The 26,238-nt window shown below is 43.6% G+C and overlaps 9 protein-coding genes across 9 annotated transcripts; 5 read left to right on the top strand and 4 right to left on the bottom strand.

The window, feature by feature from the left end:
- Nucleotides 1-114: 114 nt before the first annotated feature.
- On the top strand, nt 115-1,225 carry C922_04500 (hypothetical protein; the record flags this gene model as incomplete). The annotated part of the gene is made up of 4 exons (XM_008820083.1): nt 115-283; nt 432-554; nt 638-843; nt 977-1,225. The coding sequence occupies 4 exons, from the start codon at nt 115-117 to the stop codon at nt 1,223-1,225; spliced, it is 747 nt and encodes a 248-aa protein (XP_008818305.1).
- Nucleotides 1,226-2,375: 1,150 nt separating this feature from the next.
- C922_04499 (hypothetical protein) lies at nt 2,376-3,341 on the top strand (the record flags this gene model as incomplete). Its single annotated transcript, XM_008820082.1, has 1 exon — nt 2,376-3,341. One exon carries the CDS (start codon nt 2,376-2,378, stop codon nt 3,339-3,341), a length of 966 nt encoding a protein of 321 aa, XP_008818304.1.
- Nucleotides 3,342-4,094: 753 nt separating this feature from the next.
- On the bottom strand, nt 4,095-4,744 carry C922_04498 (hypothetical protein; the record flags this gene model as incomplete). The annotated part of the gene is made up of 2 exons (XM_008820081.1): nt 4,095-4,353; nt 4,563-4,744. 2 exons carry the CDS (start codon nt 4,742-4,744, stop codon nt 4,095-4,097), a joined length of 441 nt encoding a protein of 146 aa, XP_008818303.1.
- A 699-nt stretch (nt 4,745-5,443) lies between these two features.
- On the top strand, nt 5,444-6,041 carry C922_04497 (hypothetical protein; the record flags this gene model as incomplete). Its single annotated transcript, XM_008820080.1, has 2 exons — nt 5,444-5,504; nt 5,677-6,041. 2 exons carry the CDS (start codon nt 5,444-5,446, stop codon nt 6,039-6,041), a joined length of 426 nt encoding a protein of 141 aa, XP_008818302.1.
- Nucleotides 6,042-7,006: 965 nt separating this feature from the next.
- C922_04496 (hypothetical protein) lies at nt 7,007-8,413 on the bottom strand (the record flags this gene model as incomplete). The annotated part of the gene is made up of 1 exon (XM_008820079.1): nt 7,007-8,413. The coding sequence occupies one exon, from the start codon at nt 8,411-8,413 to the stop codon at nt 7,007-7,009; it is 1,407 nt and encodes a 468-aa protein (XP_008818301.1).
- Nucleotides 8,414-11,237: 2,824 nt separating this feature from the next.
- On the top strand, nt 11,238-11,930 carry C922_04495 (hypothetical protein; the record flags this gene model as incomplete). The annotated part of the gene is made up of 1 exon (XM_008820078.1): nt 11,238-11,930. The coding sequence occupies one exon, from the start codon at nt 11,238-11,240 to the stop codon at nt 11,928-11,930; it is 693 nt and encodes a 230-aa protein (XP_008818300.1).
- Nucleotides 11,931-15,035: 3,105 nt separating this feature from the next.
- On the top strand, nt 15,036-16,306 carry C922_04494 (hypothetical protein; the record flags this gene model as incomplete). The annotated part of the gene is made up of 2 exons (XM_008820077.1): nt 15,036-15,720; nt 15,876-16,306. 2 exons carry the CDS (start codon nt 15,036-15,038, stop codon nt 16,304-16,306), a joined length of 1,116 nt encoding a protein of 371 aa, XP_008818299.1.
- Nucleotides 16,307-18,085: 1,779 nt separating this feature from the next.
- On the bottom strand, nt 18,086-22,306 carry C922_04493 (hypothetical protein; the record flags this gene model as incomplete). Its single annotated transcript, XM_008820076.1, has 1 exon — nt 18,086-22,306. One exon carries the CDS (start codon nt 22,304-22,306, stop codon nt 18,086-18,088), a length of 4,221 nt encoding a protein of 1,406 aa, XP_008818298.1.
- A 1,775-nt stretch (nt 22,307-24,081) lies between these two features.
- On the bottom strand, nt 24,082-25,164 carry C922_04492 (hypothetical protein; the record flags this gene model as incomplete). The annotated part of the gene is made up of 2 exons (XM_008820075.1): nt 24,082-24,098; nt 24,246-25,164. The coding sequence occupies 2 exons, from the start codon at nt 25,162-25,164 to the stop codon at nt 24,082-24,084; spliced, it is 936 nt and encodes a 311-aa protein (XP_008818297.1).
- Nucleotides 25,165-26,238: the final 1,074 nt, after the last annotated feature.

Genomic DNA, 26,238 nt, shown 5'->3' with positions numbered 1-26,238 from the left:
CCTTTGAGAAGCTTGCCCCCTTCCAGCCCAGCCATCACGTTGTGCCAAGCATGCACTGGCAGGAAGGAGGCACCTTCCATCGTACCGATTCCTCTCCAGCGACTAGCAACAAATATGTATTATGTGAAAAAGTATGAACATAAGCTGCTCAGCGAGACGTTGCGATTTTTAGGGTTTACAGTAAAATGGGGAATTCACGAGAATGGGTACTGGATGACTAATCTGAATTATTCCTTTGACTATATGTTGTCCAATTTGGTGATAAAATATCTTAAGGAAAAGAGTAAGTAGAAGCGATCCGTTTCCCTTTGGAGGGGGTATTTCGCCTCTCCGTTGGAGTACTCTCCACGTAGGGGTGTTCACATGTGCCAAACCTTAACGGGAGGAGTTGGGTCCCCAGACACATGCGCAACTGTTTCCCGCCCTTGCAGAAGTCAAATCGGTTATAGACGTAGGGTGTGGGCATGGGCACTACGTGAGCGAATTAAACTTTCACAAAATAAGGGCAGTGGGCGTTGACGGGAATTTCAAGCTAGTCAATCATCTCAAAAATGGTACGTTCTTTTTGTTCAGCGTTAGTGGTCTGCGCGGTGGGGCATACACACATGGTGTTGTTTTTTTTTTTTTTTCCTGATAGAGGACATCTTTCCACTGGACGCCACGAATGAATACTTCGTAGCGGAAATACTGAACAAAGTGAACGACTCGAATAGGAAGGAGCATGCGAAGGAGAACAGATGCTTGGAGGTGAAGAAAGTCATAAAAAAGGCAGCAGAAATTGGCAGGACCGTTCTCCACTTTGACTACGTATTATGCTTGAATGTGGGGGAGTATATTCCCAAGGTAAGTTTGGACAGGGGGTGTACACATAGGCTGATGCGTCTACATGACATGTCTTATTAGCGCGCTCCGCGAATATGCGCCGCGTAGAGATAACCACACCGCCACAACACAGCCGACTCCTTCCCACGTGTAGAAAAAAGAAGAAACGTTCCTCAGAAACTTGGACAGACTAAACACCAGGGGGATTATTTTATCGTGGGACATCCCGAACACCTTCAACACGGGGACGATAAATGAAAAGAGGGAGGAAGAAATTCTTGACGTTTTTTTGAACGCTTTTAATTACACCTATGATGAAGAGAGCAGTGCATTCTTCCGGAAAAACTGCAGCAACGATGCTCTCAAAAATTGCATATACATTTTTGAGAAGCGCAGAGGGTAGCTCTCCTCCCCCAGCATGAACTCGCGGGCATTGTGTGTATTTAAATATGTCAAGAGGCGGATGCCATCTGTTACCCATTCTCTGTAATGAAGTATTTATTTTGTTTTTTTTTTTTTTTTCTCGTTATACTATTTTGCTTCGCTCCTTTTTACTTCCATCGCCCCGGTTTACGAAGCCAACTCACCATAGTGTGTAAATCAACACAGCGCCTGCGTGTACATGTTGAGTGAACCCTCGGCGATTCTTTGGCACACCCTGCGTATACTCCGCGCCCACTTTATGCATAACTGGTGTAGCACCCGTCTTGGTTCTTCCCCATGCGATCTGACAAAGCGCATCAACTCCAAGCATACAAGACCTTAACACATTTGTGAAAAGAGAAAAAAAAGAAAAAAAAGTTGGCACCTGACCTGTCCAGGTAAAGAGCCAAAAACGTTCGGAAAATTTTACACCAATATGGGAAAAAAAAACAAATACACAACAAACACACAACAGACGCACAACAAATTCACAATAAATACATAACACATATCACACAGGACATATCACAGACGCATGACTGCGTCAGACGACCGATGCGCAGTAATCTGTTTTCCCCTCATCGAAGGGGGAAAGCAGAATAGGAAGCCGTAAGGGGGGAGAAACCACGTAACACCGAACTAGGCAGAAAAAAGAATAAGAAACAAATTAAGGAAATAATCGCAGCTAACCACGGTCGCGAAAACGATAGGGAGGAAGGAATCGATACAGAGTTCAGTTTTTTCAGTGAACGGGGAGCCAAAGTGCGTTAAAGAAGGGGGAAACAGTACCATATTTGAGCCGCACACAGGAGCTAGTAGAAAAGGGGTAGGGTTAAGAATGCTAAGGAATCAGAAAAAAGGTTCATCATAGAAGAGGAATTACTCCACTTAAACGGAGGGAAAAAAAAAAAAATAAAAAAAATCAACCTTAACGGTGAAAAAAAAAAAGCAACAGCTGAGGACGCGTCAAAATACACCACATAGCAGTCACAGAGACAGTTAGTGAACAAATTAGCGGGGGAAAAATCCACAACGGGAATGAAAAAAAGTGAAAGCAAAAAAAATGTGTCAGTTCGGTAAATAACCCCAAATGTAGCAACAATAATCAAGAAGGGGCAAGCCAAGTTCAAATGAGTAGCATAAACGACTCAAAGAAAAAAAACGCTTCAAGTGAAAGGCAGAGTAGCGCTAAGAAGGGAAATGACACGAAAAGCGGCAGTAAGAAATCGTCCGGGGGGACGGGGTCATGCGAAGCGAAGGATAAGTGGAATCTCCCCGCGAGGGCTCAAGTAGTGCAAGTCGCAGCAATTCCTGCGGAGGGAGAAGCGGAAATGGCAACACGGGCGGAGGTCCAAAAGGACGCAAAGGGAAACGCAAAGGATGTGAAGGGAAACTCTAAAGCGCTGAGGACAATCGCAAAAGACGGGAAGGAAGCTCCTAAAAACAAAAAACTAGAAAGTAAAGACACAAGGCTAAACGCTAAGGACTCAAAGGAAAATGCGAAGGACGCAAAGATAAACGCGAAAAACAGGGGCACACCAAAATCTAGCACCATTCATAACGCAAAACAAAAATCATCGGGTTCCTCGCCTGGAAAGAATGCCCCTATAAAATTATCGCCCCCAAAAAAGAACGACTCAAGGGAAGTAGCAAGTGCAGAATCCACCTCCGTCACAGCATCACACTATTCTGCACATGCACACGTGAATCAAAAGGAAACGGAAAAAATTAAGTTGAATCGAGATGAAAAAAAAGTTTCGGAGAAGAGGGAAAAACACACCAACAAAACTGGACGAGAAGAAAGTTGTAAAGCAAGAAATGAGGAGCATCAGTCAAATAAGCAAAAAGGGAGCAGCATAAAAAAAAAAAAATTAAACTGCACAGTTATTAATGAAATCCAAGTGAAGAATAATATATATATCTGCAAATTTAAAAACAAGCTAAATAAAGTTCGCAAATACTTTTTCCCCATATATAAGTACGGCGAAGCTTCCATAGCACGAAACAAGGCCGTGCTACTGAAGATTCACCTGCACACATGCATATACTGCCAAAACGGGGTTCTATGCAACTTCGTTGAAAATTACACGTTGTAGTGGGGGTAGAAAAGCGGTAGAGGCGAAGTGGCGATGGCATAGTGACGATCGTGTAGTGACGATGGTATAGTGGCGATGGTGTAGTGGCGACGGCGTAGTGATGATGGTATAGTGGCGACGGCGTAGTGATGATGGTGTAGTTGCCATAATGACGTGGTTGACTTTTTTCTCCGTTTCGATGTCGCTTCATCTGCATGTCCGCACATTCCGTTAAAACGTTTTAAAAAAACAAATCACCAATGATTGGGTGACAAAAAATATACACGTTTTGTACCTCCCTGGGTGGTTAGGCGAAGGAGGATAAAAAATAAATAAATAAATAATTCACCTCCTTTTGTTCTTCCCACTTTTGCAACTTTTATGCGTCACTATAGTAGGACACACAAATATTGTCCCCATTATGTGAGTGACGAAATAGCGCAGTTATGCCAATGGGCGCCTGTGTAAGCAGTTCTTCTTTGTCCCCCTCGTTTATTCTTATTTGTCCTTATATAAAAATTTCTATGTGTATGATATTTCCGTATGAGCAGGCATTTCTCACTGTACATGTGTGTTGTGTCCGTTTACAAGAAGTAGAATCACCTGACCTGTTCATATCTTTTTTTTTTTTTTTTTTCCGCCACTTGGTTAGCCATTTCATTGGCTACCTTATTTTTTTTTCCTTTAACTGACGTGGTGATGTGAAGATTATGTCGCTACCGATTGGTACGTTCCCTTTACTCATTTGTGCTGAGCGTGTCTCCTTTGTTAATTTCACATTTTTGGAGAGAATTTATCCATTAGCAGAATTGGGCGGAGGACATTGGACTTGTTCATGTCGCATATTTCACCGTTGCACACGATTTCGTCAATTATAAAATGCGTTTTGTCAATGTTAAACATGATGTCTAGTTCGCATACATTTTCGTAGTACTTATCTAAAATTTCGATAATGTTATGGATCATTTCGAGTATGGCAAATTCGTTTACGTCTTGGTTTGTCACTCCGACGATTAGATAGAGGCTGGCATATCTGGTGGGTGTAATAGCAAGGAATGGGATGGGGAGTTAGGTGAAATGTGTGGAGGGAAGTGCGTCACCATTTTGCAAAGGCAGATTGGAGAAGTTAAGAGGCGGCGCGGTTCACTTTTGTGTGCACTTTTTTTCTTTTTCCTTGCACGTGCCGAAACGACCACGTTGGTATACACTCCACAAGTGCGGTGCATAGGTAGAGCATCAAACCTTCTATAAATAATTTTGTACTCTCTGTACTGTAGGAAGGAGCACTGATAGTCGACTCGGGACAAGCATTTCCGTATGAGTTCTCCCTCGAGGATTGTTTTCTCTTCCACGCTGAGGTTGTTGTAGTACTGGCTTAGCCTCGTTTGCCCCTGCTTGTTGACCATAAGCAGGAACTCGATCATTTTGTCGTGAGTGGTGAGTGGTGGGCGAGACGTTCCTCTTTTGAGTAGTTCGTAGGCGGTGTTGGTAAGCGGCGTAGTTAAGCAGCGCGGGTCCTTATTCGTCGCTCCTAAGCGTCACGTCTATGTGATACACTCCTGTGTGATATTCTTTCCAATCGATCTGCTCTCATACATAAGTTGTGCAGTTAAAAAAAAAAAATAAGCTAATTCCTCCCGGTGGTTAATAACGTGACACAGGGAAACTAATATGATGACTTAAATTTAAATCAGGAATGTGACACAAAGTTGGTTTGATGTAATAGCACTAAAATAAAAGGTTTTGCCTTTTTAGCATTTCTCCCTCCCCTTTTTTTTTTTTTTTTTTGGCTAAAATATGTTGCTATTTCCTCTTCCCTGCATTATTTATTTTTTTTTTTCTGTCAAAATGAAGTATTGTATACTTCGCAATCGTTCGCCGTGATGTTAGGCGATCGGTTTTTCATTTCCCCGTTTGTTCCTTTTTTCCGCCCTGTTTTGGTGCACTTTTGTCCTTCTTTTGGCCCCCTTTTGACCTTCTCCACGGTTATTCCCTCCTTCGCATGAACAACTCGCGCGACTGTGCGTACATTAAAATTTCCGAGTAATGAGGAGGAAACCCCCCAAGGAAAGGAACACTAAGAAGAGAGGCTACCCATCGTGCGTCCTAGTATCCTTCGAATGATGGGGAATAAACATGGGAAGCGGAAGAAGTATGAGTTATGTGAATTTCAATTTGAGAAAGGTACGCGGAGCGGGGGAGAGCAAAAGGAAAGGAAAGGCATGCGCGTGTGTATGTTTACGTCTGTCTTGGCAGCGGCTCATAGAAGTGCTGCTCATAGGACTGCTTCCCATAGCACTGTTGTCCAATTCGCCGCAGCTCACTGTCGCGCCCCCATTTGTGCACCCCCTCACAGAGTTCGAAGTCAAATTCCCCTGGAATGAAATCGTCCAGTGGGGCAGCCAAGATGTGAACGTAGACATGACCCTCGCGGCCATCGAAAAAACGATAGAAGAAATAAAAGACATAACAACAGATGAAGAGACATATTTTAACATGACCCAAGTGCAGTGCATTGATCCGTTTCACTTTGATAATGATTTGGTTATGTGGGCCACATCTCTGTTGAAGGAAAATCAGAACTTGAGGAGAATACGATACAACCTGGTTCCAAAGGTCATTAGCGAGAACGAGTTTTGGATGCGCTACTTCTCGGCGATAAAGCTCATCGTTACAAAAAATGCGTTTGAGGGGAAGCAGGGTGGAGCCGCCGGTACGTGAAGGGCGAAGTGCTGACGTGGGGTGGCAGACTCACATTCCCCGAGTTAGCCTCCAAATGGAGAAAGATTTACCTCCAATCGGTGTGTTCACCCCTGTGGGATAGCCAAAGAATCACCCGTAAGTAGACAGATGTGTGTCATTTGGCTCTAGTGCACATGTACATAGGAGCACACCGTGTGGTGAAAACAGGTGTGAAGCTCCTTCTCCACCCCATCCTCCCCCCGGGTGCAATGCCGTCGAAGTGGAGAAAATCGTTTGAGAGGACTAGTACGATGTTCTCGAGGGAGACTCGATATGACCACAAAATGAGCGTCACTTGTGTTAGTGTCCAATACAGAATGTCTGTATCTACCTACATCGTGGCAGGGGCACCTAAGGAGCTCCTCTCCCTGGGAAGAGTCTGTGTGTAAAGAGGTAGACCAAGCGAAATGGGGACCCCCTGGTGTCTTATAGTATGCTAGCGAAATGAGTAAACCCCCGTTTGCGTCTGTGCAGGGAGGTATGTGCATCGCTGAGATTTGCAGAGATTTTCTCTGCAGGGGGGGACGTGCTAAACGAGTGACGGGATTGAGACTCCCCCACCCCATCACCTGGAGGGAAGGAAGCCAGGAGAGTGTGTTTTTTTTTTTTTATTTATTTTTTTTTTTTTTTATTTTATTTTTTTTTCGTGTTAAGAAGGTTTAAATGGTTCGGTTGGTAGAGTTTAGGATCAGGGATATTTAAAGCGTTTTTCGACATGATTTGGTTGGTTACATGTCTATATGCATGTTTTGTGTTTTTTTCGTTTTTTCGTTTTTTTTTTTTTTTGCCTGGTTTCGCTTAAAATCAAAGACTAAAAAAGTATGAAATGAAGCTTTAAAGACAGGAGGGAAAGAAGAGGCGCTGCGCGGATTGTTCGGGGAGCGTACAGGTGACGAGTTCCGTCGCTGCAGGGCAGGCTGCTGTTTGCCCATTCGAGGTTGGTACTACTTCTTCGTCTCCAGCGAGTGAATCGTCTTTAACAAGTCCTCCATCTGGTGTTCTGCATTTTCGAGGAGATTCTTCTTGGAGGAAAGTTCAGTGACCACCTCGTTTAGCTCGTGCAATTCCTGTTTTTTCTCTTCTAGTTTCCCTTGCGTGGTGTCATCATCATCGTGGTGTTTTTTTCTTCCTCTTCTTGTACCTTTGTTTTTCACCGACTTTCCAGCCTCCGTGTCGTGTTCGTCTAGGTCATCCGTATGCGCGCCTTGTCCTCTTGTTTTGTTCGCTCCTCTTAGTGAGCTCCTTTCTTCTCTTCTGTTTGTCTTTTTTCTTTGCGATTTCTTGTTTCTTCTCAACGAGTATTCGTCGGCAGAGCCATCCTCGTCATTCTCGTCCTCCGATATGTCAGTAACACTGGATGTGTTATGGCCGCCTCTCTTTCCCCTTCTCTTCCTGTTATGTCTTTCCTCGATTATGTCTTCATCTTCCCCCCCCTCGTCATCCATTTCTCGGTTCATCCTCTTTTGTCGTTTTTTCATTTTTTTGTCCCTCTTTCGGTTTCTTTCTTTGTTTTTTCGTTTGTTTCGTTTTTTGTTTCTCCGTTTGTTCTTTCCTTTGTTCTTTCGTCTGTTTTTTTTTTTTTTCTTTTTCTTTTTTTGCTTCTTTTTTTTTTTCTTCTTTTTTTTCTTCTTCTTTTTGTTTTTCTTGTGTTTAGCTTTATTTTTTTTTTTCCTCCCTAGGGTCAACGAAAAAAGTGATCGTGCGTTTCTTTGAGAAAGACTTCCTTCCGCTTGTTTTTGTGTTTCCCCCCCCTGGGGGAGGGACAAATGCTTTGGTAGGAAAGAAGTCTCTACTGCTTCGTCCCCTGCATGAAACTTTTCCCGTTGAAAGTCTTCTGAATCTGCTAAATATGTCCATTCCAGTGTTGAGACCTTCCGGGGTGGGGTGTTCCCCTGAGTTGTTAAACGGGGCACTGCATATGGCTCGGTTTTCTCATCTGACGAACATATCAAGGTGGTGCAACTCCCCTTCTTCGCTTTCCTCCCCTCTACTGTTCCATCCGTTAGGACTGAATGTCCATATTTGTGAAAATGTTGTCCCAGTTTGTAATGACGACTCTTTATGTCCCCACCGCGGTGCGAAGTGGTGATTCTATTGATCACACTGAGTAGATTTAGAAGGACAAACAGATTGAATAGGCTCAGTAGGGTCCCGAGGGAGAAGTTGGAACCGAGGCTAAGGATGCTAATATGGCTCGCGAGATTTATGGTGCTGAGCTGTTGAGCCAAGTTAATCAGAGAAAATTGACTAGTCTGGGCAGGGACACCAACCAGAGTGAGTAAAAACACAGCAAGGTGCCTTCTCCTGATCAGACTGGATACACAATTGCACCCCCGCCGTACAGCAACCATTTTTAATGATTAAAAAATTATTTTATTCTACTATTTTCGATTCTTTTAAATGGTATAAATGTACACATAAATGTGTAAATGAGTGTTACTCTTTTTTTTCTTTCTTTTTTCTCCTTTTCCATCTTCCTCTTCTTCATTTTGTTCATTTTCCTCTCTACTGAAGGAGGAAGTCTGTAGCATCAAAAAATTTCAGCATGAAAAAATTGCACCATCTTTGTCTACCGGCAATGACATGTGCGAAGTGTTCAGGGGGGGAAATTACGCTGAAAATTTTCGTGAAAATTTTAAAAAAAAGGAAAATACACCAACGAGAGGATGCCCACTGTCGCTGTGTTCACGCGCGCCATTAATGTTTCGTTTGTATGTTTGTCTGTACATTTGTTTTACTCTATTTTTCGCTATTTTGCGATTTTTTTTTTTTTTTTTTTTTTGTCCATTCGACCATCTGGTTAGCTATTTGCGACGCAATTTTTTACCACCACCGCAGCGTTCGTATCGCCCCCATATTATTGTCACTATCGCCATTTGGAAGTTTAACCGACTTTGTTTCTTTTTATTCCCAAACGGGGAGTCATTTGGGGGGTGCTTTCCTCCGCGCAGCGTTGTGCGACGCGCACAGACAGATTTTTCCTGTTTTTTTTTCTCCCAGAACAGATCGCAATCGTTCTGCGCCGTTGAATGGGCGACGCGAAGGGGTAACCAGACGCGAATGAGTACGTACACGGGTGTATACATGCGAATGGTCATTTGACTGCTCATGCGACTGCTCATGCAACTGCTCATGGAGCTGCTAATGCGTGTATTTAATTTCCTTTTCTGAGGATGCAAAATGGTAAAACACACATACGAATGTGAGTCCGTGTATATGCACAATTGTGGGATTAATAAAGGAGAAACCACAAGGGGAAGGAAACGGATTTGCAAAAAATAATAATTACAGACACTTTTCATTATGTGTATATTATACATCGAAAAAATGGGAGCCAAATGTTTTCTTGGCTTCCTGATGTTATATCCGTGGGAGCACTTAAAGAAGGGAAGCTGTCAAAGGAGACACACGTTTTATATCCCTGGGGAGGGATGGGATTTACTAATGCGTCGTGGAGAGAAGGGCATATTTAAGGGAGGAAGGGATGCGACAAATTTGTTAATTAACTGTGTCTCAGTTGTGCGGCGTGTCTGCTAGTTTGTTCTTCGTGTGACAACTACAGACGAGCAGCTTCTGCGAGGAAGCGGGATATTTACTACATTTCTTAATATTTAAGAGATGCGTAACCATAAGAAAAAATTCCAATTTGCCGTTGAGAGAAGTACAAAATGTAGGGGCATTTCGTGAAAGGCATACTTCTTCCTTCCCTTGCGGGTACCATCGATACTTTTGTTGCACTCAAATGGGGAAAATAAAATGTCCGATGAGGCCCCCAATGATGTCCTTCTTGCGAAGTCAAGCAAAGCTTTAGCTTGGTAAAAGAAAAAAACAAAAAATACCTTTCCTGTTCATAGTAAATGCTGAACTTTCTGCCATTTTTGCATCAACGGTTCATACGAAAAAGGGGACTTTTGGAAGGGTCATTTCGTGGAGGTGAATCTATCCTCTGGAGGGAAATACCTCATTATGGAAGGAGCCCGCTGTGTGCAGTCGCCGCTGTTGCGTTAGGAGTGGAAAATTCACCTCATTGTTGTTGTCACGATGTTGGCAACGTGTTCGATTGAACATGCATATGTGTGTGGGGGCCATTGGTGATCTGGTGACGTGTAATCTTTTTTTTTTTCTTCTTCTTCTCCTCTGTTCCACTATTTTCTTCCCCCCTAACCGGTTACATTTTTAGCAGACTTAAAATGAAGGAAGAGGATGAGGTAAACAGAATGGTTACGTGAAATGGTCCCACTTGTGCAGCTATGTTGTGTTGTGAAAATGCGTTCCTTCGTGAAATATGAAGCGATAAACCGTTGTTCGGGAAAATAAAGAAAGAGTCAATCTCTTCTGACGTGTACAATGCATGTATACTCAATTTACCTGCTGCTAACAAAGTCAACAGTTTTGAGAAACTGTTTTTCTTAATTTGGATAAAGTGTAAAAAAAATGAAGTTTCTCCCTTTGACGGCGTCGAAATTAGTTCCTTATATGGCACCGTTGGAGAAACATTTGACTCGTCGTGGTTTGGCAGTACGCGCCCGCTTCCCCTATCTGGTGCTGCACCATGGTGCCTTTTCTACAAAATTGGGGGAAACGCCAAGAGGAGAGTGAGTGCGCGTACGAACGTTGCTGAGTGAATGCAGGGTGATATGGGGATGTACATTGGCATGTATATTCGCATGTATATTCGCAGTATATGCGCAGTAAGATATATTTCCACGGTTAACCTCATTTTTGCATTGTTCTGCCCCTGTGTAGCCATCTGGAGAACGAACAGAAAGAAAAAAAGAAAAGCAACTTCGCCCCAACTTCGCCCATGGGTAACGGTTTCCCCTCAGCACTTTTCCCCTTTCGTATCTGATCAGAGACGGCAATTTTTGCGTCGCGCAGACGAGTTTCTCCCCCCGTCTGAAACAGAAGAAAAAAAAAATTAGACACAATGTGTTTACACATACGTATGTGTGCATACGTGGAATAGCTAAAAGGAGGCAGTATAAAAAAAAAAAAAAAAAAAAAAAAAAAAAAAAGAAGAGGGAAGAAAAGAAGAAAAAAAAAAAAAAAAAAAAAGAAAAAACAAAGAGAGGAGCAAAGGAAAATCAACACAGCGTGGCAGTCACTCCCTCGAACAGAAGTGTATAATAAGGATAGAGAAACAATTTACATTTGTTTTTATCACCCTGTAGGAAGATGCAGAGAATTAGGGTTACGACTTTGGTGGTACTGCTGGTATGCTACTACACAAATGGGAAAAGTATTTTCCGAAAAAGGAAAATCATTTATGGTTCTCCCCATTTGCTAAATGCCCCTGACGATGAAGCGAGCAGGTTCCCCTCCCTGGACAATTTAAAGGAAAAGGAACCACAGAGCAGGAACGAGGATGGAGTGTATGGAATGCGTAGCCACTTTGTCGTGAAGGAAGGGATGAATAATGTGAAGGAGGTGAAAAATGGGTCGTTCATTCTTTTAAGTGAAAAGGTGAAAGACACCCCCTCAGAGCACGAGGAAGAGGAGGAAGATAGCCACGACAATGCTGACCATGCGAATAACAACGGGAGTTCACAGAACCATGGAGACGACAACGGCGAGAGCGAGCACAATGGCAACGAAGAGGACCACGCGGAAGGTGAGCACGAGCACTCGGACAACGGTGACAGCCACGACGAGAACGAGAACGACAACAATAACAACAACAATAATAACAACAACAATAACAATAACAACAACTATAACAACGTGAGCGGCGGCTACTCCACGGCCCTTCCGCCTCCTCCCCCTGTTGTGCCACCTCCCCCACCTCCACCCATGACTCCCTCGGGCATCGTCGGCAACGTCGTGTCAAACGTCTTCACCGCTGGATTGAAGTTTCTTGGCGTCCCATAGGCCCACTTCATCGCTTACTAACCGCGTGTGCTGCGTGTGGCGTGCCTGCTTTAACCATACAACTTCTTTTCCTTAATCTTTTTAAATTTTTAAAAAATTCCATCGCATGAATATCGCCTTAAAATCACACACACATGAACATGTAAATTCATACGTAAGAAATCCCTGTGATCGTCTTTGCACTTTTTTGAGCGATCGCCCCTCTTTTGGTGGAAACTTTTTAATTTTTGTTTTAGGTTTTACGATGAGGGGATAGTTTTATCTCTTCATAACAGACGTACCACCTGTGGGTCTCATGCGGTATGTGCATTTTGCCAGGAAAGTGCTCACGTCGGCGCGGTGTGTGTGAGGACTTCACCGCGAGAAGGTTGAAGATTTTAAGCCTTTAGTGTGGGGAATACCCTCCATCTGCTGCCAAGGCGAAAGGGGAAGAATTCGCGCTGCCAGAGCAGCAGCGTAGCAATATGTAAGCAACATAGCAATATGTAAGCAACGTAGACGCCGAGAGTTAGTAACCTTCCTGACTCAGTCGTAATGTAACTCGGCGACAGGTTGTATGATTCGATTGGGCCTCCCTTCCATTTGCCTACAATTAGTAGTGATTCTTTTTTTTCTTTTTTTCACCAACTTGATACGTATATTGGGTTTCACAGAGGTGCCAACGGGGTCCCATAAATTGGGAACCCTGTTCAGTTGTGTTCTAAGCATCAGCTCTATATGTTGACGAATGTGTATTTGCACCCGTGCCCAGCTTAGACAACTTACAGTTATCATTCTGGAACGAAAAGGGTGCTTCGACAAAATTGAAATGGGTGAAGGAATTGTAGGCTAGCGAGGGGACACACAACTGTGTGTGACAGGTGGATGGAAGGGACCATTATATGAGCGACGGTTGAGGAGGTACTCCATAGTGGTTACCCCTTTCAGGTGACTGCAAGGAGCTATGATCATTATGTGCACCTTTTTTTTCCTGTTTTTTTCTTGAGAAAATGTATCCTTTTCCTTTACTTTTTTATGTACCTATAATGTTAATCTGATTAGGTACACATACGAATGCGGTTCGGCTGCAGAGGGGGGTGAACAACAGGTCGTTATTTTCTCTACCCCCAGCAGGGGGGTTTACTTAATATTTCCGAAGCGCGCCGGCGATATGTTGGTGACTGGTCTACCATGCCTCAACGTTTTAGCCACGCGTTAAAGATTCTATAGAATTTTTTGCGAATTTGACTTCCTATTTCCCTCCGCGCGAGTATCCATAATTGGAAAGGGGCGAAGAGGGCGACTAGTAGTGGCCCCTCTTTGGGGGACGCCAAAATGGGAAAAGTTGGCGTGTCGTCAGAGGGCTTTCGCTGGAACGTGCGAACGTGCGGAGGTATGCGTAAAGACAGGCTTACAACAGGCGCACACACAAGCACGTGCAGACGCATACGTATGCATAACTGCAGGGGCGTCTGACTGGATCAGTGGCGTTGCCCTGGAAATGCTTCCTCAAAAAAAAAAGCAAAGGGAAACGAAAGGAACACCGCGAACCGATGTGTGGCTATAAAGAGGGACATAGAAAAGTGCTAGCAGACATCTTTTCCATTTGGGGATGGAATTGTCCGATGTACCATGGAACATGCGTGGGAGGCAAAAGGAAAAAAAGCAAAAGAACGAACGAGGGAAGAAGCGAAGAAGCGCGGGAAGGAAGAAACAAACGCGGAGCACACCCCACGGGGAAGCAAGGGGAACCAAGAGGAATTCACAAGTGGACCATTACGTACACATATGAAGACGTGTGTACATTCACAAAAGCTGCGTGATGTGCTGGAAAAAAAAATTCTACCCTTGGGAAAGGCCATATAGATAGCGCGTGTGGGCTGTCACTGTAGTATGGTGGAAAAGAAAAAAAAAGAAAAAAAAAAAAGAAAAAAAGAAAAAAAAAATAAAAAAAAAGGAAATAAGAAGGAAAAAAAAATAAAAAAAAAGGAAAAAAGAAGGAAAAAAAAAAAGATAAAATTCCTTCCTCACAGAACTGCCTACAAATCAGTGTGTTCATTTTTTGCTGATTTTTTCGTTTCCTATTTTTTCCCCATTGTTTCCATTTTTCCCCTTTTTCCTATTTCCTTTGCTCGTTCTCCTTCCCATTTTTCCGTGCGATGGCATTTTAAACTTCAAACCTGTGAAACGTACGTCTTCCCCTTTTGTTTTTATTTCTATTTAAAAGGAAAAATTTTCCCTTTTGTGAAGAAGCAAAAATAAATGTACAAATGTACACTTGCCATGCGCAAATGTCCAAACGCGCAAACGCACATGAACAAATGCACAAATGAACATAGGAACAAATGTCCACCCCTTTTGACCCAGCGGAGGAAACACACAAATTTTAAAAAAGCGAGCGCCACTGATATGCATACGCAAAAGAAAACATTAACCACGGAAGGCATTCCTCGCACTGCTGACTTCTTTGGCGCGTAACTGATTGTCATTTCGCAGACAGAGTGTTTTTCCGCCACGCCGTTCACTTGTATATGCAGTCGCGTGTGAGTGTTTTTAAAAATACACATGCGTGTGCACACATACGGCGACATGTCCCCCTTGCGAACTCATTGTTGATGTTATTTTAAGTTTTAATTTCCCCGTTTTGTTAGGAAATTGGAAGTTTTTTTTTTCCGCCCCTTTGCGTCGACATTTTATGTTCTCTTTTTTTGCATGCGCCGTTTTACATCACCCTTTTGCGTCGCCATTTTGCGTTGCTATTTTCCGTTGCCCTTTTGCGAGCTTCTTTCTTCCCCCCCGCCGCTCTTCGACTCGTAATTAACTACGGCGCTTCTCAATCGCACAAATGTTTACCAAAAACAAAGGAATACTAGAGTGAAAATTAAAACAGCGCTCACCCAGCAGGTACCCCCCGTCACGCGAACATTTGTCTACACACACATATCTAGAAAATTTTGCGGTATCGCGAAGGAGCAACGTTATATCATCGTGTGTGCAAATCGTTTCCACTCCCCCCTTGAGCAATTGTAACCCGCATTTGGCATAGCCATTTGGAAGAACCATAAGAAACACAGATCCATTTAAACAAAGAAGCATTAAGTACGTAGAAAATTCCGTCTAATCAAAATGTATACATACGGAGTAGAAGGAGATGACACCTATTTGCCACAGCCTCAGTACCCATCCCCATATGAAAATCAGTATGGACAAGATGATGAGTCGCCAAGCCCTCGAGGGGAAAACCATACCCCCTTCATAGGTTATTTTAGTTCCCATTTATTAAGGACTGGATTCTTCCTCCAGTGTGTGTCTTTAATGCTTATGTTCATATTCTATTGGGCCTTTGGTGGTACAGGAATCTTTGTGTTTGATTTATATGCCGGTCCAGAGTGTGTAAAAGTGTCAAGTGCATTTCATTTAACCATTTCGATTTTGATGGCCATATATCTCTTGGGAACGTTGTATATAGCCATGTTCCAAGTGTTCGTAGCAGATAACAGCAAGTGGTGCCGAGGGTTCAGAGCAGGTTCGAAGTTATTATCCGCAGCTGTGACGTTAGATCTTTTATCCTCCATTTTGAGATTAGTTCAGTACTTGTATGCATACTTTTACATGAGCATGAGATGGTGGGCAAGATACCAACAGACCAAGTCCGACTGGACCCTGTTACACTTTGGCAGCATTGTGCACAGCTTCGCTTTGTTCATATATGGCGCTGCGTTTTTTTACATGGAAGCTTACCACGATGAGGGCACCTACGAGGAGCTCGCTTGGTCCAACTTGACTCTGTTCAAGTTGGCAGGTTTGGCCGGTACGTCCACAGGAAGGAGTGCCTCATTCGCGCACTCTGCATCGGTGCCACCGTGCGGATATCTCCCTGTGTGTGTACCATTAGGTGTATCATAATGTCTACTTAGTTTTACCCTTTTCACGACGCCATTTTTCTATTCCTCCCCTTTTTTGTAGAACTACTGATGGTGTTTTCCGGATTTGGAGCTTTTTTCTCCATACTGCTCCTAGGTGCGATAATGTGCGCAACTGTCTGGGCCTTTTCCTTCGAACCACTGCTAGAAAAATGGTCCCCAGAATTGCACAGCCGAGACATAAACGCAGACGTCTTGCCCGAGATAAAACACGACGACGAACAAGGGGGATATAACGAAGAAAATGTTTATGAGCCCTACAATGTAAACCCAGAAAATATGGAATATGGACAGGAGATGGTTCCACAAAACATGAACGAGAAGTACGCAAATGGAAACTCTTATGACCCAAACATATACGCGCAAAATAACGGCATGCCAACCACCTATGATTACTCGCAAATTGAAGGTCAAGTGAAGCAAAACTCTGAAATGGGAGTCTCAGAGAATTACAGCAAAAATGGTCAATTCTGAAGGGGACGCAAGGACGGAAGGGAATAACAGAGTATAATCGGTTCAGGCCAAAAGAGAGAAAAAAAAAAAGTGCACACATATGGATAGCTAAAACATCTAGATAGATGGATAGACACTGGACCAGATGTGCCCCTGTGTAAATCATGGGAGGGAAATTTTGCAGAAAGGCAAAGAAGCGAATGCAGAATTGAAAAGGTCGATAGACAAAAGGCATCGGTGAGGCAACGGAGAACCAACGGAGAAGTAGATCGTAGTGATATTTTTATGGCAATTGTTTCTTTTTTTTTTTATCCTATGAACGTTCATAATTTTATTCCCCTTTTTAGCCATTTTTTTTTTTTTTTTTGGCTAATCCATCCCATTTGATCATTTTTTTTTTTTATTAATTTTTTTTTTTCTTCCGATGGCGCATCAAAAATTAAGGCCCACCAATGAATTGTTGTACGTGAAAATGCATTGTAGATATATTTTACTTCTACATTTATGCAGCATTTTTTTATCCGTGTGCAAATGTGTTTTATGATTTTTTCTTTTTTTTTGCTGTCTACAATTTTGTTGTTATAAGAGGTTTCCACTTGTGCCATGACGTGTGCTGTGCCGCTGTTGAACCGTATCGACAGAAACCAGTCGCCATGCAGAATAGCAATACAGATCACCGTACACGCCGAGTTCGCAACTCTATGTTCACTAACTGTTTATTTCTCCATAAGAGTAGCGCACCCCCGTGTGTGAAGTTTGTGTCTGTATATACGTACATGCAATAATATGTAGATTGAGCAATACATACCTTTCCGTAGTCATACGTGGCTGCGCGTCAGGAGAGATCTGTCGACACGTTCCCGCACGGAGACATATGAAACCGCTTTTTGTAAAAAACGCCAAGTGGACCTCTTTTTTGTTTTCAAAAAGACAATGACTCTTCTGCATCGAGGAAATGGACGCGCTTTGGTTTCTCTATAAACAATTCCAGCGTCTGTGCTGACCGCATCGCGCACTGGTGAAGGGGGTAAAAAAGTTTAAGAAAATGACGACAGAAGGTGGACTACACCTTGTGTGAAAACGAATAGGACTACGCGTCGCTGTAAAAATACTACCTTTCCTTTTCGAGGTGCACAAAAAATGTGTCCGTAAAGGGGCAGCACCGGGGGTGGAAAAAAGAGGGGAGACGCGAATTGCTACATAGTTATGTGCACATTTCACCACGGGGGTAGAAAATGAGCAGCACGCAGAGCAGGTGCGAACGGGAGTGGCGTACTCACTTGTACAGGAAACACACGGGGCGCATATCACATGGATGTTCTCCCTAAGCATTGACACGCGTTTGGGAGCTGTTTCTACTTTCATCAAATGAGTGAATTAAAAAATGGGATATGTGCACACTCTTACATCTATGTTGCTGTGTGAGCAGTTTGTCCCCCTCTGGTTTTTTCCATTTTTTCCCCTTTAGGGGGAAGGTAAAATTGCCGTGTGTGTCTTGGGTATTCACACAAGATGTAAACGCTGATTGTTATTCGTGGGAGAGCATATATATATATATATGAAAGACCCTACAGCTACGCACGTGTTTTCCCCCGAAGAGGCTGAATTAAGCCAAATGAAGTGATGAAGAGTTAAATGAACCCTCTTGTGGCGATATTAAACGACTTCCTACGGCTGGCCTACATTGCTGCGGTTGTGCTGGTTCCACAGGTTCGTCAAAATGGACGTGACGCGGAAGAGTTCTATTGGGATTCACTGCGAGGCAGGTTTTTTGGGTTATGCTTCCGGTTATACTTTCGGCTATGCTTTCCGCTCCGGTTCTCCTACTGTAACTTCTTCCCCCTCCGCCTTCTCCTTTCCGTTTGCTTTTGCCTCTTCCTGCGCTTCCTCCCGTACGTCTACCGTTTCCCCGTCCGTTTTCACCTCCTCGCCCACTTCCCCCTCCTGCGCACTGAGCAGAATTTTTTTCTTGGCCAGATTTTTATCCATATGTACCATTAGATTGTACAAAAAATCGCAGTCGGTGGAGAATTCCTTGTCCTTGACGATAGTGTACAGGTCAATATATTTGACGATAAACAATTTGGCTAGCCTGAATTTGAACACGGGGTCGTTTTTGCTTTTTTCACTTTCCTCAATTTCGTTGACGGGGTCATTATCAATGTGCATTTTCTGTTTGTAATCTTCCAGTTTGTCAATTAGTTTTTCAATTAGTATTTTTTCTTCATTTTTTTTTTTTCTCAAATCTATGAGTGAGTCGCTATCGTCTAGTTCCCAGAACTCGGCTTGTCTGCCCAGGTAGATTTTGTTAATTTCGAGGAGGAAGTTGTTCACTTTGCGAATGTCTCGCAGGCTTTGGGGGTACGCCTTTAAGTCGTTCGGTTGGTCGGGAAGTTCATCGTTCGGTTCGTCAGCAAGTTGATCGTTCGGTTGGTCGGGAAGTCCATCGCCAATTTCATCGATGGCTTGCTTGGCGGAGTGCCCCCTTTGCTCCACCTCTTCCCCATTGCTGCAGTCTTCTTTGTTGGTTGGAGCGGGAAAGTGGCTAGCCTCCCTCTCATCTTGATAGGTACTATTTGTCTGCATCTGTCGATTGGAACCACCTTCACAGCTGCCAATCAGCTTTGTGTAATTGTACGGATTCTTTCTCAAATTTGGATTATCCAAATTGGCTAGATAATAATTTTTCATTTTCTCATTTAGCAGTTCAAAATTATGTACGAGCTGAATTAGAGTCTGCACAGGAGAGGAGTTTTCGTCGACCATTCCGTTGTCAGTATGATTCGTTTTCTGTTTTTTGTGCTTCTTATTCCTCTTGGATTGGTCTTCCAAATGGTTAAATTCGAAAGGCGATTCAGAATTTTCTTTGGTCGGTTTTCCGGTGAGTTGCTTCTTCCAACTGTACCAGCAGTACTCGGAGGCGAGAAGGTTCATAAAGAATTGCATACTTTTGGAGTTGCTTAGATGACGTAATAAGTCCTTTACGAATAGATGCAGAGTATGTTTTGTCCTTTCGCTAACCGATTGGTGATCTTTACCTTTTGTGTCGCCTGCGTTGATGTCTTTCATATCTCTGACATCTTTCACATCCTTCACTTCTTTGACTTCTTTGGGGATATTTTGGGTACCTCTACTGCTGCTACCTGATATTCCTGGGTGAGCGGGGTCGTTATCTTTACCTCTGCCGATAAGACTGCTTGTATTGCTTCCCATCTGTGACGTCCCCTCTTTGGCATTCTTTGAGTATGTTCTTGAGGAGTTGCGCCAAAATGGGGAGTTCCCACTCTTGTCTTCGCTATTCCTTATTCCCTCTAACGATTGCGCAGATGCAGATTGATTTGCTGTGTCTAAATTGAGTGCAGAAGTGGTGGAGCGATTCGTCTCTTTTCCTTTCGAATCGACCGTTCTGTATTCACTGGAGGAGTCTTCATTTGCAGTGGGCGTTAAAATGTTCAGTTCGACATTGAGGTAGTTGAGGACAAGCAGGAGGTTAAAAAAGAAGACGCAAATAAAATTTTTGTCGCGAATGAGCAAATTGTATATGTGTATGTTTCCCAAGAAGTCAATGTCCGAATTGTAGAGGTACTCCTTCACGATTTTTACACTAGTGAGATTTTTTTTTTTCACGTTTTTAATATGTGCCAGGAAGAGGTTAAATGAGTTGTATGCGTCTTCCAATGGGGCACAGTTTTGCGAGGTACACATTTCTGGGGACCGGACAAAGGAAATGAGATACAGGTAGGCCAAATAGGCTTTGTAATTTTTCTTTTCTTCATTTGGAATTTGGGCCATTAGGTTCCGCTTCGGCCTTTTGATATCTTTTTTATCACTATGGATGACTTGGTCGGGGGTTTCTTCTTCGTCCCTCTTCCGCTTTCTGATGGAGTCCCTCCCATTTGTGTGCGCCTTCTTGTCTTTGCTCGGGGGGTGGATTGGCTCCTCCAGTCCGCAGTGGTCGCGGTTGCTGAGAAGATCCTCTTTCGGTTTGTCCCCCTTGGTGGGATCATCCTGGCGGTCAGCACGGTCGGGACGAGACACGTGATCAGCGTCATCCGCGTGATTGGCCTGATCGGAGTGATCTTCGTCTGGCTTGGCGTCGCCCCCACAAGAGCGGTCACCGTTGGGGATTGCACTGCTGAGGGTGCCATCGCTGGTTGACCCTTGCAGGCAGAGGGAGTTAATTTCAGCCAGAATGAGTTCCCTAATTTTCGCATGATTTTTGACATTTTGCCGGATGCCCAATTCGAACTCACTAAAAATTAGGGACTCATCATTGGCCGTGTCCTTACAACGCTGCAGGGAGTCGTAAAAGAAGAGGTGAAAGTTATTTTTTACCGACTGTCTGTTGCAGAAGCCAAGGTGGTTTATGGGTAAACATTCGGAAAGTAACAAATGGAGAAAAAAAACATTCATGGATTTCTGTTTCGTATTGAGAGAATTCTTTTTTTGCAAAATTTTAATAAAACCAATAAGTCGAGCTCCAACAGACTGAGTTTTTATGGGATCATTAAAAATGACGAAATTTTGGAACTCTTTGTACTTTTCAATGAAGATATTTTTGTTCCGTCGAAAGAAACTCATCAGATGGTCCATGTGTCTGACCGGAATGATATTTGCAAAATCGGAGAGGATTTCTATACAGTTTACTATGTGGACATAGTAAGGTGTTAACGTGAGGCAGATTTCTGCGAAGTGGGTTATCAGTTCAGAGACAACGTGGCTTGTTTGCATTTTGGCAATCACGGAAAGGAAGAAACTCTTCAGTTCAGTTACGAAATTGTTTAATATTTTATTAAATAAGAGCTCGTTCATTTGGACGAAATCTGCATTTTCCTTTTTTTTTGATGGATTTTCTACCTCCTTGGGGTCATTACCCTTTCGTGTAGCGTCAACTGAGAGGGATATGGCTGCCCCACTTCTATCACCACTGATAGTTAAGTCCATTGAGTTGTTAACACTGCTTCTATCTTTTTGTACGTTATTCTCATGTGAATTGTTTCCGATATGATCTTTTTCCGAATTTTCCAGGATGGGTCCCCCCCCACTCGGAACAGAATTTACCCCTTTTTCCTTTACAGAATTGAAACTGTAGGATAAAATGGACTGCTCCTCTTTCCCGTGTCCTTTTAATTTGTACGTGTTACACATTTGAGTGTAATTATTTTGCTGCTTTGTTCCCTGTGATGAGACATATTCTAGCATGAGGAAATTCGCGCTGATTTCATTTTCATTTTGTATATTGTTCATTAGGATCTTCAGATAGTCACACATAAGGAGTCGTGTGTTCCTTCCATTGAGAAAGGCGACGGCGTTCTTGAGACTTTTTCTTGTTATCTGGGAGTGTTTATCTTGGTTTGACTCATCTATGGGGGGAAGAAGCACGTGGTCTGCCGCGTCAGCATCCCTCCGATTGTCCTTGACCAACGCCTCTGTGAGAGTTTCCCCATTCAAGTATTCCCCTCTCACAAAAAGACGAAAGAAGAAAAGTGCGTAGGAATAATCCTTGGCCAACTCATTCGAGTGGTAGCTTCTGATGCTCTCCCGGAATGACTTCTCCTCTTGGTATTTGTGTGTAAATTCGTTTTGCACTTTAAGAATGGTTAAATAGTCTTCCTTTATCTTTCTCAGTTTATTCATTTTCTTCAAGTTTTTTAGTCTATTATTTTTCTTTTGTGAGAGTACCAAAAGGGACGACTTAGACGAGTTTTTTTTTTTTTTTTTTTTTTTACGTCCTTCCAGTTTGTACCTTTTCAAGAACAGGTTTACTTTTTTCTTTGCTCTCTCGTGCATTCTTTTTTTGTCGTTCATTGTGGTGGATAGTTTGTCTCGTTGGTGATTGACAGGGGTGTTTCTTCCAGCGGTATCACCCTCGTTGCATTGGCGGTGGAACATTGTTTCGGTGTCCTTCCCCGCCTCGGTCTCTTTCCCCACCTGGGCCTTCACTTTTAAATCGCTCTCTTTCACCACGTTCGAGCCCATCAGCACTTTGCTGGCCTTCTCTGCAATTTGTTTGAAGATCATTTTGGGAATTCTCTTCCTTTACAGTAGGGGAGCGAGGGGGGGAGGCAACGGCAAGTTGGGGGATTGTGCTATCTGCTGGGGATGCTTCCTCCCCTGCACAGAGGCACCAAAGCAGCGGCTCAGCGAAGAACGTACCGTTTGGTAGTCGTCCAAAAATGTGAATCGCCCCCAACAGGGGTTATGTACCTTACGTCTCTGCAAATTGGGGCATGTTCCCACAGGGGGGTCTGCATATGCCGTTGCGTGGCTGCTCTGTGGATTGCTTCATTTGGAGGGAAGCGCACTGGAATTGGATCAGAGCATAGCATAACATAGCAAAGGATAGCAAAACATAGCAGAGCACAGCAGAACAGAGCAAAATACAGTGCATGCGAAGCCTCGCTCCTTCTAAGAAGTGCGTGTATAAACACCCGTTTGGTATATCCCTTGTGGGGATTTAAAACGAGGGGGCGGCAGTTATATTTTTTATGCAGCGTTTGACTGCTTCGTAGTAGTACAATAAACTGTTTGGAACGTCATTGGGGACTTATTCTTTTTTTTTTCCCCGTTTCCGCGCTGGTGGAAGTTGCTATGCCATGAATACTTCGTGTGGGTCGCTTGGCAGCAGAGGTTAATTCGCCTTCACTTCAGAGCGAAGAACCAGTACCGCGATGCAAGTGCGCCGTCGTGGTGCGTTTACCACTCGCTTTGTGCACGGCGCGTCGAAGATTTACATACGTGCGATAATGAACATGGTACATGCTCGCATGCTGAGTGTCACTTTTGCGTTTACGCTTTGAGGAGGAAAAGTTTTGCATTCTTTACCCCACGGTTGGGCACTGCGTTTCACTAGATGCTTTTTTTGCCTGCGCTTCTTTTCCCTTCGACACGCGCGTACGGGGGGCGGGGGTTAAGCTAGTCGCCCGTTGGCATCGGACGAGCGGAGAGGAAGCCGTCGAGTTGGAAATGCGCATCGAGGGAAAGTTGGCATGCACGCATTGCTTAAAAGGTAAAGGAGTGGACAGAAAAGTTCGATTGCCGCCGCGATGGATTAAAAAAAAAAAGGGACCAAAATCATGAGGGGAATGACAAGCGGAGTGGCGATCAACATGCCAACAATTGCGTGCCAACATGAAGGAAAATTACAGACGCGAATTAAGTCTGCATTATGTGTGATGATTTTTTTTATTTTTTTCTTTTTAAACGCAAATGGCTCGAGAGGGTGTCACCATGAAATGTGTCTGTTTTGTGCACGTATAAACAAAACAGGGGGGAGAGCGGCCATGCCAAAGAAGAGTGTTATTGCCGGGAGAAGGCATGCCCCACACGGAACAAATGGGAATGCAACATGATTAGTCAGTTTGCGGAATTTAAATAGAGGCGTTGTTGTATGCAGAGCTTTCACCCTCCACGCACGCCCTGTACATCGTGGAGACGCCAAAGGGGGGGACCATCCCGTTAGTGACGCCATTTGGTTAACACTTCTTCATCGTAAATTTTGGGGAATGTACATTTAGGCGTATCTGGTGTGTGGCGGCAGCTCGGTTAGCTGAGCTTCTGCGGATTGTTCAGTTTGTACAGATTACTCAGCTTGCGTACATCGCACCTGGGTTCCTCGCACCTCCTTCGATTGCATCACGTTAACATCTCACCGTGGTTGAACTCATCATCAGCTGTTTGGGCATATACGGGTATGCATCAGGGGGTGAGAAATGGTAAGATCCAGGCTGCCCCCCAAGGGAGAAGAGAAGCCACTTCGTGCATGATGCCCCTTTGATTTGTGCCAATTTTGAATGTCATAGCTTGACAATGGCTGTGGAAATGGGAAAAAGAAGGGGCAGGAGAGATAAAGTAATGTGTGGGTGGAAAGACTTCACGTAGCTACGCACGTTATGTGTACGTACACGGACGCTGAGACAGAGGATCATGCCGAGTTACACACTTGCGTATCGCTGCTTACCATAAGGTTCCCCGTGGTGCATCCCCACCATGAAGGGAAAGTCGCTTCCCGTCTGCGGAAGGTGATACCTGCATTTGCGGAAAGTCTTGCTTGAAAATCTCATCGAACGTGAGTCAGCAGAGAAGTCGTAGTTGTAGGGAACAATGCGCCTATCTCGATTATTTTTATACTGCTTCATAATAGCATCCCTAACACATTTGGACAGGTAAAAATAACCTATAAACGGGATGATGGCCAGATTAAATAGGAGATAAGCAGTGGTCAAGAAGAGATACTTGTACATATCTTTAATTGTGTGTCTTCTTGCCCTCTCCTCTTCGAGCTCCAATATTTTTTTATTTTTCTGGCGTATGTATTCAATTAATGTTAATGGTTTGTTTTTCTTCTCTTCTTTTTTTCTTCTGAAGAAGTTTTTAACTCTTGTCATGAGTGACATTTTTTTTTTCTCCTCTTCCATCTCCGCTCGCTCCTTCGATTTCTTTGGAATGATCACATTTGTATAATATTCATTTATTAAGGCCTGAATGTTATTTCGATGGTTGTTTTTTCCTTCAGTTGGAAACTCCTTGGGGGGGTCCTCCTCATCCTCCGGTGACGCATCTTCGATTTCGGCGTCGTCTCCATCCGATGCTGTGTCGTCCACATCTTGTTGCTCCTCCTCTTCTCCCGCGGTGTCGACCTCATCTGTGTTATCTGATTTGTCCATCTTGTCTACCTTGTCCGGCTTGTTGACCTCGCCGCCCTTCTCATCCCCGTTGGATCCCTTTTTTTCCCCCGGCGTGGAATGCCCCCCGCGGGTGCTCCAGTCACCCGGCTCGATTAGAATTTTAGCCTCATTGACGTCCCTGCTGTCTACATCTCCCCATACGATGGTTAAAAGGGAGAAAAAAAAAAGGAAGACCAATTTGTCACAAAACATGATGCGTGTGTAAGGCCGCGTAGGGATGTGTATAGTCAAGGAACTGTGTCTACGGCTGTGCAAAGGGGCTGTAAATATTAAGGTAAAAAAAGGTTGGTGCAGAAGAAGCAAGCAAACAAACAAACGGATGTGGAGTAACGCAGCTTCTGCAAATAAACAAGAAGCCACAGTTGGGAGCCGCCACCAAAAAACAAAGAAATTCACAAAAAATATAATAAGCATATGATCAAAGGGGTAAGCGACACTTCCGTGGAGGGGCAGAAACCGTACCGCGGTTGAGACAATGCTCAATTCTGTGGCTAATCGCAAATGGACGAAGTGGATACTGTAAGAAAAAAAATACGTCCTATATAAGGAGAAATATTTCTTTTAGGAAATGTTGACAAATTTTTCTCTTCGACAAAAGAAGATGGCTCGTCGCCTTTGTACAAGTGTATGTACTCACACCATGCACGTAATATATATATATTGAATCATGCCACTTGGTACGTGTCAGGGCGAATGGAAACAAGCTACGCGAAAGTGAATTATGCTTTAAACGACGGAGTTCCGTGAAGTTCACCATGCATGGAGCAATGTGGAGGGCGGAAAAAAATACAGAAAAGGAATGAAAAAAAGAAAAAAAAAAAAATGAGAAAAAAAGTAGAAGTTGCATACGCGAAAAGAACGGTTGTTAGAGAAAAAATTCGAAAAGATGGCAGATGGGTGTGAGCATGACAAATAAAAACCGCGCGAAAATAAAAAAATATATATAAACAAATGTGCGAAGGATGCAAAAGTGGCTGGCACAATTAGCAGGGGAAGAACCAAGTCTTGAATTGGGCTCCAAGTGGATTTGTCATCCCTCGCACGGTTAAGAAAAGTCTGTTGTCAGATAGACTCGCGTTCTCTACACGCGCGTTGTATGAATACATATGCGCCAAACCGCGCATGCATATGAGTACATATCTCTACACCATACGCACACATGAATATGCATATTTGCCTGCTTGTACATACAAACATAGGTGTGTTTCGTTTTATGTTCTTTCCACTTAGAAGTATTTTCATCGCCAGAAGGCGGGGCGATGCACT

Source organism: Plasmodium inui (assembly GCF_000524495.1).
Source record: "Plasmodium inui San Antonio 1 unplaced genomic scaffold supercont1.24, whole genome shotgun sequence".
Classification (NCBI taxonomy): domain Eukaryota; phylum Apicomplexa; class Aconoidasida; order Haemosporida; family Plasmodiidae; genus Plasmodium; species Plasmodium inui.
The sequence above is the reverse complement of the archived record's forward strand: the minus strand, read 5'-3'. Positions and strand labels throughout refer to the sequence as shown.